This window comes from Priapulus caudatus, unplaced genomic scaffold (assembly GCF_000485595.1).
Source record: "Priapulus caudatus unplaced genomic scaffold, Priapulus_caudatus-5.0.1 Scaffold28, whole genome shotgun sequence".
NCBI lineage: Eukaryota > Metazoa > Priapulida > Priapulimorpha > Priapulimorphida > Priapulidae > Priapulus > Priapulus caudatus.
Window position 1 is genome coordinate 869976 of NW_014577089.1, and position 12891 is coordinate 882866.

General features: G+C 43.0%; 1 protein-coding gene across 6 annotated transcripts in view; it reads right to left on the bottom strand.

Annotated features, from left to right (window-relative positions):
- Window positions 1-12891, bottom strand: part of LOC106815331 — a 42116-nt gene that overhangs the window by 24769 nt on the left and 4456 nt on the right. For 4 of the 6 annotated variants that reach the window (XM_014819793.1, XM_014819808.1, XM_014819815.1 and 1 more), the window contains exon 2: window positions 10-516. In XM_014819793.1, the coding sequence (XP_014675279.1) occupies window positions 10-467 (458 nt within the window). In that variant the 5' untranslated portion in view covers window positions 468-516. Of the gene's footprint in view, window positions 1-6; window positions 517-1657; window positions 1715-12891 lie in introns of all 6 variants that reach the window. The other 2 variants (XM_014819800.1, XM_014819786.1) reach the window with 2 other exon arrangements.

Here is a 12891-nt window from a genome sequence, read left to right on the forward strand (position 1 = left end):
GCTACATGCTTTACATCACTGTCTTTCGAAGCCAATGCTTTGTCCAGGTTTCTGGCTACATGCTTTACATCACTGTCTTTCGAAGCCAATGCTTTGTCCAGGTTTCTGGCTACATGCTTTACATCACTGTCTTTCGAAGCCAATGCTTTGTCCAGGTTTCTGGCTACATGCTTTACATCACTGTCTTTCGAAGCCAACGCTTGGTCCAGGTTTCGTGGTGCTAGCGAAGACTTGTGCTCGCTCTCGTCATCTTCTACCAAGTCAGCATTCGCATGGAAACCAGGTGGCTTCACTTTGACAGTACTAGGCTGTGGAGATAGTCTTTTCCGTTGAAGCGAAGGAGACGTTCGTGGACTAGAACCGGGTGTCGAGTTGCGTGACGAACTTCTTCCTGAAACCTTTAGCTTGTACACTATGATGGCTGGCTCTTCTATCTGTCCAGCACCTTCAAACGGGTTGAATGACATCTTGTATCTTGTAAAGAAGCTAATTACTGAAATCGCAGCGTGGTAGTATCTGCAAGTACAGGTCATTGAGCATGTGTTATTACACTAGTAATCAGCAAGGTCACAACTGCTATTTCTAAACTATGACATGCTAACCATAACCGACAGAATAACAAGCCTGTGTTTTTGAAACTTGTGTATTGAACAAAAATCCATTAAAAGATTTATTTAGTCACTATATACTTACTATTATGCTATATAATAAACATATCTATTCTACATGTTCATGGCTATGCATGCACGCACGCACGCACACGCACATGCACATGCACATGCACACACACACTCCCACACAAGCCTATGTGTAGCACTTTCTATGCTCTGCATATGTAATGTAGAATCAGGGTCCATACAGATAAGTCAAGACAAAATTCAAGGAGTTTTCCAGGACATTCCAAGGACAATTTTTATTTTTCAAGTACTAAAATTCTAGCTTAACTTAATAAAATTCAGTGTTTTCAGACATAGCACAGCTTGAAATGATACATTACATGAAATAACGGACATAAAAACAGCAGTACTATTGTTTGTTTTTTCAGGCACATTTTCATGCACTAAACATAGCAACATAAGGATATTGCCGCTGCCCTGTAAGATTCGTAATAAAATGAACACAGACATATTTATTGCTTTATATTTCTTATTTTATAAATTCCAGTAGTATTGAGTACTTTTCGAGGGCAATAACAACTTTTCCAGGACAATTCCAGTATAAAACACAATATTTTAAAATGAAAGGAGTTTACAAGGAGTCGTATCAAATTCCAGGATATTTCTATGCCTGGTGCTGACCCTGGGAATAATATTTCAAAGGTTATAGTGCAGGAGCTAATAACTCAATTAATCAATACACAACTGTATTTATAATGGCAAATTTAGGCCGGAGTCACACCCGTGAGTCTGAAAGAACTCCAAACCACTTCATCCACTCGTGAGCAGGACTAGAGTTAGCTTTAACCACGAAGCTTTTTTACTCCGCGACAGCATCATACATCAACGTATGAATAAACACAGTGGGGGAATCTTTGCACAATGGCAGACTAGCTGCACAATAAAAAGACCCAGGTCGGCACAACGAACATGTTGGCTTTAGCCAGCAACTGTAATCAAAACTTAATGTGACATCCAAACCAAATGGTTCATGCACTAACCGCAAAAATCGTCAATATTGTGCCAGACGTTTTTCTCTTATAGAACCTGTCACCAACCTGAAAATTTAAAAAATGCCACAGGCTATATGAGTAATTAATCAATCATAAATCCATCATAGTCTTATTTTTTATATATGGCTGCAAATATTGGTGCAACTTTTTGCATCGATAAATATATATGAATTATTTCGAACCAAGTTGAAGCTTTGAGGGGCAGGCTAAACCAAACATGTTTTTTTACCTGCTAATGCCCTTTTTATTATACATAGGCTACAGCTTAGCCTGCCATGCTGCAAAGATTTCAAATAGTTTAGCATCAGATTATAATCATTTCTAAGGCACAATCCATTGGTCTAAGAGCTATATACACCATAACCATGCATAGCTGGTCTAATGCTTATGTAGTGCATATATCTATGCTATGCCTAGGAATAGGATTGTGCAGCGGAAGAGGGCACCACAGGCACTTTTGGGACGTTTCAATAGTAAAATGAATGGTAAACAAACACAAAAATATATTACTACCGAAAGTCTTAAGTTTTCTCCACCTCTTTCCCCCGATTATTGCCGATAATTTCCTGTAAATGCCGTAGAATGCTCCTCTGCAACACGTAAGTACACCCAACACATGCCGCTGTGCACAAACAACAAGAATAAAGAGTACATTTAGATAATCTTTAGAGTTATCTATGAGAATACTCTTTACTCTTGTTGTTTGTGCACAGCAGCATGCGTGTGGTGTACTTATGTGTTGCAGTCTTGCAGAGGAGCATTTCAAAAGCATTTTACAGGAAATTATCAGCAATAATAGGCAAAAGAGTGTAGAGAAACATTAAGACTTTGGTAGTAATACATTTGCGTTTCTTCATTTTAGCAATCATTTACATGGTCTTGAATGTTTCAAGTGTCTGTTGTATTCATTACTTGATGTCTTTGAGTTAGGGTAACCTTTTAACACTCCGGTTGTTACAATATAAGTTTAGATACAATAAGTAAACCCAACAGCGAACACAAGAGTAAGTACGATACTATTTCGAGAACTATTACTAGCGAATGTGCCAATGATGGCAATACTTGATGTTCACATGCCACTTGAGACAGTTCAGTAAACAAGCTGTAAAATGAAATAAGTAGAACGCGTACATTCACAATACACCACCCTCAATTAACACCGTCCACTGTTGTGTCACTGGTTAATCCAACTTGTTTTTCACAACAAGTGCCGCAGAGCGCCAGGGGCTCATCTGGTGGTCTGGTTGGTTCGTGCTGAAATCATTTGTGCCATAGTCAAAGACGTCTATACATACGTTCATTCAACCGCAAAAATAACAAAATTCAAACTGTGTAAGTAAAATTCCGATAGTGGCGGGCCGCTATCAAAGGCATGCGTTGGCATCGGTCAGCAATGCAGCGTCAGTGTGACAACGATTGCAAAAAGCAGGAGCGAATAATTACATATATTCAATATCATATACCGTGGCGTTCTTGGTGGTCAAGGTATAGGTAGATTACCCCTTGGCGAGGCACATCTGCTTCGTTAAAAAATAGCTCAAATGGTTTGATACAACCCGAGGCAGAGAGCTGCGTGCAAGCTTAAAATATTACACAATAGCGATAGCAAATATCTCTAAACTAATTTCAGTAACAAGGTAGGAGGCCAGTGTTAGTGGACCGAATCGAGCTCAAGAACGTAAACACTTGCGCTATATTGGTGCCAACAAATTTGATGAGAAAATTAAAGTCTGGGAAATCTGCAGCCTCACTCCTGGTAATTATTTGAGTGCTAGTGATGTATTCCAACTATTCATAAATGTACACATACAGAATCTTATATATATTAGTCATCGTCATTATCTCCTAAGTAAGCGTTTTCAAGTAGAGTATGTGTGGAATTTCAACTGTAAAATGGAGCTTCCACACCACAGGTACCGCCAACGCGAGTGAGAAGAAACAAATCCATGTTCTAACCCTGCCTCTTGAGGGTCAAGTTTATCCGATCACTTACTCTTCGCTGTCAGCGAAAGTACATTTCATGGTCCTTTCAATAAAGCATAAAAATGCTAGGTCTACGCACTGAAACAAAAAAGTTTTTCCAATGCTTTCTTTGTCAGACCTAATGCTCTCAGAAAATGTCGTAAAACTGCCCTGTGCACCATTGACTCTTTTGACCTGTACCTCCAATTTTCGGCACAGTGATGGCTTTTTTCCTACCATGATGCTATACACCGACTATCACGAGCCTAGGTCGATAGCCGTTAGATTGTGCCGCAATGTGCTGCCCTTTCCTCCTATACCTAAGTTAAAGGAGTGAATGTTCTCCTTCTTTACAGCTCTAGACGCCTTTGCCTCTTTGACCCCACTTTCGACATCCCAACTCGTTTCGATTACCGCCCCCACGTCCGAATATGTACCGACGTCGAAGTGTTAAGATCGTGCCCACCTGTTTGACGGACGGACGGAACGGACGCGCCGCGGCGGAAGACGGACCCGGACGGGCCGGAACGGACAGACCATCAATTGCGATCTACAAGTTGCACCTGACAACCTCAGATTAGCTAAAAACTAATGCAGAACTAAGCCGATCCCGCATCGCCCTACTCGATGTGCTGTGTGCCCTTGTCATATATAATACAAGTCCCCGGCGCGAGTCGACCAGCCGGCTCATCCCCCTCCACACGTCTACCTGGCGGTGACTCTTGTGGTGGAGTGTGGGCACTTCTAGAACCCCTGTTAGCGCCATACCCAAATGTGTTCACATACACGCCTAAACAGTGGAATGCACAAGGATGTATCAGGAAGCCTTCTGCGAAGGAATGTTCGTGGGATCGTTATGAAAGTTGCCACGAGTGGCGCGACGGTTTAAGTGTCTTCAGATTAAAGATGAAGCTCTTCTCGACGTAGTACAACAACTATTGCAAGACAGAATAGGTAAGCACTCATCCATTCCCTACGCAAGGCCGTACCAGCTGCAAAATTGGCAATAGAGGAGCTGCCACCTGTAACCAATTCACGCGCGCAAAAACTACCCAGTACTATCGCAACACATGCACTGCAGTAGCCACTGGCAGTGGCAATAAGCGTTACATTCATAACATACTGACAGTACAGATGCCGATAGAAAATATACGATTTCAAGGAAGCATAATCTTCTTTAAACGAAAATTTAGCTTTTGAAATTTCAGTTGTGACATTGTAGCCTACATACATCCAGGCTGCTATCAGATTCTACGTAGGCAAACCTGGCAGTCAAAATTCCTTTTTTAACAGACAGTCAACACATCCCATGTTTAACCCTCCTCTTGAGGTCAAAAGGTTATCTGACACTACCTTCGCGATGTTCAGCAGAAAGTAGAGTTTCATGGTCCTTTCAATAAGCCATAAAAAGCTAGGTAACCGCTGAAGATCAAAAAGTTCTTGTTCAATCGCTCGTCAGACCATGTCCTCATAAAAGTCTAAAATCTTGCCCTGGTGGCCATTGACGCTTTGACCTGTGACAGTCCAATTCGACACAGTGATGGCTTTCCTACCGATGATGCTATACACCAACTATCACGAGCCCTTAGGTCGATGCGTTTAGATTGTGCCAGTCAATTCTGCATGTTCCTCCTAATACCTAAGTTAAGGAGTGTATGTTCCCCCTTCTTTTACCAACTCTCTTGACTTTACTCTGACGTTTGACCCCCAGCTTCGACATCCAACATCGTTTTGACGATCCCCCCCAATGTGCCGAATATCGTGACCCGACGTCGCAAGGCCCGGTTAGATTTGTGCTCAACTGTTGAAGACGGACGGACGAACCGGAGCGACCGGACAATCATGCGATTCTTACAAGCTGCATCTGACTTGTCAGATGAGCGTAATAATAGTAGAAGATGGGAAACTCCCTTACGCGATTTTCGTCGATCACTCCTCGCTTCGTCTTCTTCAAAATTGTCGCGAAGACTTATCAGGCAGCCTATGCCCACCATTTTGGCTGCGTTCTGCCTCTTAGTCGACTGAACACACCTATATAACTAACACACGTGGCCGATAAGTGCAAACTTGGCTTTGGTATAATGTGATTCAAACAGAAGTTTCGCGGTCGTGCCGATCATGACCAGGATGTAATACCGTTGTATAACCGTTAATGAGTCCACTTCCCGTGGCGCCGCCGCAGAGCGTGATTGCTGGCAGGCAGATTGGCGTCATCTCGCGTCTCCATGTCCAATCGCGCTCCGCTCGCCCGGACGGCGGGGTCCATTCAGACTCGGTAACGATATACATTCCTGATAAGCGATCACAAACCGCAAAACTTCTAAGTTTGAAGTCACATTATACAAAGCAAGGTTCACTTTCAGGGCCACGGTAGTTATATAGTTGTGTCAGTCGACTAGTAAAGGGCAGAACGCAAAATGGCGGCCCGTAGGGCCTGACAAGTTTCGAAATTTGAAATGAACGATGGAGTGAATCGACAAACATCCGCAGTAAGAGTTTCCCACGCTTCTCTATTAGTATTATATAGTAGGCGGGAATCCAGCGTTGCCGGGAAATCAAGTGGCGTTACTTAGTCGAAAAGAAAATACACTCCAAAAAATAAACCGTATCGTATCTATCCCTACATCCCATCCATCCAGCCATTCGCATGCCATCTCATCGCACCCGCATCCATCCCATATCCCATCCATCTCATGCCATGCCATGCATTCATGGCCATCAACTGGCATCCCATCGCACCGGCATCCCCATGCATGCCGATGCCAATCCCACTGCTTATGCTATCGCCAACAGTCGTTAAAAATAATCAGAATCAAAAGATAAAACACTAAATATAAAAATAAAAAGTAAAAAGTAAAAAATTAAAATAATACATACAAAGAGGTAGGTAATAGGAAAAAAAGACAAAGGGGAAAATAAATTCCCCAGGCTGGGATCTCAAAACCGAAATCCCGGTGTAGGAATGATGTTCAGCGATTAGGCACTTGCGCCGTTAAGGGTATACCCCATGGAGTCACACGTAGTGATGTTACTCTGTACGAAACACGCGCAATCTATTGATGAACTAAAATTTTATGAATTTTACTTTTTAACTTTTAAAATTTTTTGTTTTAGCCAGAACCGCCATTTCCCAGGCGTCTGATTCTGAACAAATATCTTTAGTTTCCTTAGGTGCGGATATCTATGTTTGCGAATACAAATCAATTTCTGAACAACTTATATAATACTATTAGGCAGACTAATACCCGTACAAGGACCGCGCAAATCTGCCTTAATATAAACTTCATGAAGTGACACAGTTGAAGTTAAATATTTCATGGCACGAAAAGAAAAACAGAAACAAAAAAACATTTTTGGGAAGAAACACAGAGCGCAATTCTATTAGAGTGAGGCAGGGAATAAAGTGCTCAGTTTGGTGACCACTTGTTGAAAAGGAAAATGCCGGCAAAAATCCATCTATCTATCTATGGTATCCTATCCATGGCATCGCATCCATCATCCATCCAGCCATCCCTCCATTAAATCCATCCATCGCATGTCATGGCCATGCCATGTCATCATCCCATCTCAATCTATCTCCATGCACCCCATGCCATCCCATCCCATCCTATGCCAGTCTCATGGGATCCGATCGATTCCCATTGCTGTCGACCACCATCCCATCGGCATCCGATCCGCCAAACAAACAAACAAACAAAAAATATAAAAAACATGAAAATAAATAATAAATAATAATAGTAGTAAATAATAATAATAGTAAAAAAATAGTATTTTCTTTAATTTTTAATTTTTTTAGTAACTTTTTTTTAGTACTATAGCCCGCAGATAGCTGCCGCAAGCACTGCCTCAACTGTACCCTGCCCTGCGGCCCAGCAACTGTACAGGGCCTGCAGCAACTGTACGCGGGCTATAGTACTAGAGCTACCCTAACCCTAGATAAAATAATGTAACCCAAACCCAGATAAGGGTTAACAATGCGTCCGCGTATGGTTTTCTGCTGGAGAATCAGGAACCCTGAGTGAATCACTCAGGGCGTTTGCTGTGCCTTTTCAATAGACTATAACTTCCAAACTGGGTTTATTCTCAAACACGAACCTTTCTCCTGCTATCTGGAACTTACGCATCTATCACATACTATGTTTAACTAAGATAACCTGTACACAAAATTCGAAGTGACGAGCGGCGATATTCAAGCGCGCATTTTCTGTTGACGCTGTGACGTAACGCATTCCCATGCGGCTCATGGCGATCGGCAACACGCGCCCTCCGATTGGCGGTGAATCCGCCCTTCAAACCGACGCTAACGTCAGCAGGTCACAGAAATGGCGCTCAGTAATATTCGCCCCGTCTTCGAAATTTTGTAAGCAGGTTAATTAGTTTAAATACAGAGTATTATGATAACATAGAAGTCAATGTATAAGGTGGGGGGGGGGCGAGAAAGGTTCGTCGTTGAGAAGAAACCCAGTTATGCAAAGTTCTAGTTCGTGAAAACTCACCACAAACCGCCCTGAGTGAATTCACTCAAGGTTCCCTGAATTTCCTTCATCAGAAAACATAGCGGACGCGCTTGTAACCCTATCTCTGGTTTGGGTTACATTATTGACAATAATAATTGTACTACCCTAAACCTAGCAAGACCGTTCTTGGAGCTAGTGTAGTGAATGGGTTAGCTCTAGTAGTACTGTACGCGGCTGTACTATAGTAAGAGGCCCCATAGTAATTAGTATAGAGGCCGGCGTACAGTTGCCGCAGGCTGGCCTGCGGTAGCCACTAGTTCCACTCGCTTGAACACTACGTGGCGGTGTAACTAGTCCCTCCTCTAAGTCGCCTCGTCCTATAAATATACTTCCTCCCGCCGTGTAAACTAGTCGGAGAGCCTAGGTCGGTTTAGGCCTGCGCAGTTACTGTACGCGGGCTATAGTACTAGAAGGCTAGTGATGGGTACACCGACCAGGCTCCTCCCGACTGTTAAACGTGAGGACAACGTTGTGCCGCAGTTGCCTACTAGTGCTAGTGCCTCGCGACAACGTAGTCAACGACCACGGTAGCCCGACAGGCTGTGCGAACGGATTGTCTATACGTAACACGGTCTTCTAACATCCCTGCTTCTGTACCCCGTTTCTTGAGCTAGACTCACGGTAGTGTACTGTCACGCCAAAGTTGTCAACAAAATGTAAAATTTTGTTTTAGCATATAAAAGGTGTTGTAAGGCATCGCAGTATCCTAGTTTGTCTAGTATACCTTGCGTAAATTAATTTTAGAGAATCAATGACACTCACAGGCAAGTGAACTCAGCAAAAATTTTGACTTTCAGATGCGATATACGGCGCGGCGCTCTAGACTGGTACTCGCTCCCACCATGATTACTCGATAAGCCGAAGCGAGCCAACGCCTAAGTTGAGAGGTGGGACCGGTACCAAGTCAGTGGCCGCTCGTGCGTGCACGCTGGGATAGGTGTAGTGATCACTGGTAACGCCCTCTATGGACGAGGAGAGGCAGATATCGCGAGCGTACGTAGAAACGCATAACGTAACGTTGTTTGTGTTGCTTAGATTGAAATAAACCAGTAATGCTACTTTAAAACTAGATGTAGCTAATCAGAATTAGTATTAAATTAGTATAATTAAAATAAGTTGGACCGTAACAGACACGGTAATTAATGAATGAGACTACGCAGAGATTCCACTTACTTTGGTTACTCCAATTCACGACGCTTCAACCGCTGGCTTTATGAGTTCGGCTGTCTTCTATGTCGTGCACGGCTCAGCTTGCATCAGGCCACACGCGTACGCACGCACGCACGGTACGTGCACACGGCAACGCACGCACGATCAGGCCGTTACTAGCAGGGGGCCAAAAAAGAACCGCAGTAAAAAATAATGTGCACTTAAGGTTTAGAAAATACTCGCTTAGATGATAAAAGATTAGAAATTAAAGAGAGATTCCTTGAACTTTCGCATCAATCAGAAACATCACACGACCCAATAAGTAAATTGCGCGCGCAAAGGAATTTGAAACCCTTTCACATCCCTGGATGCTAGCCAAAAAAGGGGATGCAGTCAATGCAAAGAATTGTCATATCCTGAGAGCATTAGAACAAGTCTCAGTATACTGTACACGCCTCTGTGGCAAAATACTCAAGACTGTGAGACCAAATTCCATACATACGGTGTTCAACTGGCCAATGACCTCAATGGTACCACCACATCTCAAGCACTACAAAGCATCAATCTACTCTGGCTTCCTGCGAAGAAACTTACGCAGGTGTCCACAGCAAACCAAACGTATTGGCATAACATCAGCCTAGTACGACCGCATAATGCGTATGGTGCAATAATATGGGACGCATACAACGACAGGATATAGACCGACTAGAAAAGATACAACACGTGCAGCTCCGCTTCATCACAGGGGACTACCACAGCAGAACTCTCAGGCTGTGTACAGACATGCTATCGTCCCTACCAGGGGCGGCTAGCCCGGAGTTTAAAAAGTTGTAGCAACGAGTAACCTGAGGCGGAGCGCACCAATCAAGTTGTGCGCGGAGCGTACGAAAATTTTTGGTTTTCAGAACGACCCCCAGATGCCGAAACGCCCTTCCCTGAGTGTTCATCTGGTTCCTGGCCTCTTGCTAAGCTGAGACACCCATTCCAAGATCACTTTTAACCCAAAGCAAACAAACGAGTAAAATAGTGTTAGCGAACGAGTTAATGTTAAAAAACTGACAAGCATCGGATCTCTAAGTACTTTTCGGCGGGTAGAGTGGTTGAATCAACGGCACGCGCTAGAAATGACAGCCTAGGATGACAGAAGAATATAGGTCACCTAATTTAGCCATATTCTTGTACGTTCATTTCAATAGTTTTTCCTGTCTAGACTCTTAAACTCGTCCAGCAGCTTATGGATTTGAATATGGTGTTTAAAAAACAAGATAACTTGGCCAAAAAAGTGTAGGCCGGGCCTACAGTGCTACATACGCTGACGCCTCTGCCTACATCTGGAAAGCCTCCAAAACCGCCGTCGGAATGCGACTAACGCTATTCTCTACAGAATCACCCAGTGGCTGGTACGAGCAATGCCCCGTCAGATTTTCTAACAACCAGTTCAAACCGGCAAAGACGAGTGAGACCACCTAGCAGATACAAACAAGGAGGAGCTCATTCAGTGCCGCCTCAACGAACGTTCCATCCGTCTGACTCAAAAGGAATCTCAAACGTACCCAGCGTACAAAACGACCGAGTACAAGAATTCCTTCTTTGTCCGCAACAGTGATACAGTGGAAGCCACCGTGGGTGACCACATGTACTGGCGGACAGTGCTTGACAATTACATCTATGCTCAGGCAACTATCAATTCTAAATAATTACCCTCCCTGGATGTTCCGCTTGCCTCGATGCCAATTTTGGATACTGCAACGTATTAATCAACAGGAACAGAAAAGAAACTTTCAAAGCGTGCAAACATAAAAATCAGTAAAAAGAATTAATTTATATTATTTTTTATATATATTTTTTTATTTTTTTTTATTTTTTTTATCTAAAATTTTAATTTATTTTATATTTTTTTTTTTTTTTTTTTTTAATTATTTTATATTTTTATATAATTATTTTTTATTTATTTTTTTTCTTATTATCGATTTTTATTTTTTAATTTATTTTTAATATAATTTTTTTTTTTATTTAATTTTTTTTATAATTTTTTTTTTATTAATTTTTAAATTTTTATTTTTTTTATTTAACTTGCCGCTGTACTTGCCTCCCTATATGGTGATAAGTGAAAAAATTGCTCAGGAATGCGTTCATTTCAAGCTTTTAGACTACAAAGTGAAACAGTCGGGTGCGAAATGTTTCCCAACAGCGTTCTTAAACCGTTGCCAGCTATGCAGCGATGTTCGCTCCGCACCCATTGCGTGCTATGTATGTATGAACATGGCGTTTTGGGGATTTTAGTATGTAACCTCCTGAAATGGCTGGAATGGCATTCAGAGCTTCTATATTTCAAAATTTCCTGGGGAGGGGGCATGCCCCAAGACCCCCTAGAAACGAGGGCCTCCGGCGCTCGTTCATCTTGCCCCACACCATTATTCGCTAGACAGCCCTTTGTGGTTTGGGTGGCCTTGTTGCTGCCTGCCGTGGCTGGCCGTAGGTGCTGCTGGTGCGGCTCAGCGTGTGTGCCGCCTGCGAGGGTCGCGTCAGCGTGTGCGTGCGTGCGTGCCAGTGTCTGCGTGCGTGCCTGCGAGAGTACGTGGAGCGCGTGTGTATGTGGCCGTTTAATACAAGTTTGACTATATATTAAAAATAAATAAATATATATGTAAATAATTATATATATATAAAAAGAAGGAGAGAAAAAGGATAGACAAATGCTAGACGGATGTGTCTGTGGTGGCGTGCGTGTGTGTGTGTGTGTGTGTGTGTGGTGTGTGTGTGTGTTGTGTGTGTGAGGTGTGTGTGTGTGTGTGTGTGTGTGTGTGTGTGTGTGTTGTGTGTGGTGTGTGTGTGTGGTGTGTGGTGGGTGTGTGCGCGCGCGCGTCGAGAGAGAAAGAGAGAGAGAGAGAGAGAGAGAGGAGAGAGAGAGAGAAGAGAGAGAGAGAGAGAGAGAGAGAGAGAGAGAGAGAGAGAGATGACGCTGTGATCAAACTGTTAAGTGCGTACCTGACGATGCCCGCAGTCCAGAACGGCGTATTGCGCATAGGTCGTCATCTCTGCTACGAGTGATCAGTTGCTTGACTCATGGCGACGGGTAGCGACGGCTAGCAAATGAAGATTACCCGATTATCAGAAATAACATACACGACAATTTACAATAAAAACGATGGCCACGTTCCAGAAAATAGTTTGGGAATCGGGTTAAAGTTGTAATCAGAATATTCGATAAAATTAACTGTACATTTCGCGCCGCTTCCTCCCTTTCTCCCGCTCTTCTCTCGCTCGTTTTCTCGCCCCCCCCCACTATCTTTCACGCCCGTCTTGCTCACAGCACTCTCTCTCTATTACTCTCCTTCTCTTCTACCCTCTCATATGCCAGAATTTTCTTATCAATGGCACTGTAAAACGATGTTATTTCTGCGTCGTTCGTACATGAATGTACTCCTGCGTGCATCGCGTACACGCGTTTTGTACGTGTCCTCAAGTGTGTGCTTTTTGGACTAGCCAAGGGTTTTGATGTAAAATGAAGAAATGTCGCATGTATTGTAAAAGATTTACAATACATGTGTATTCGTCCAATATTCTTTAATAACTAGTTAACTGTCTAAAAAT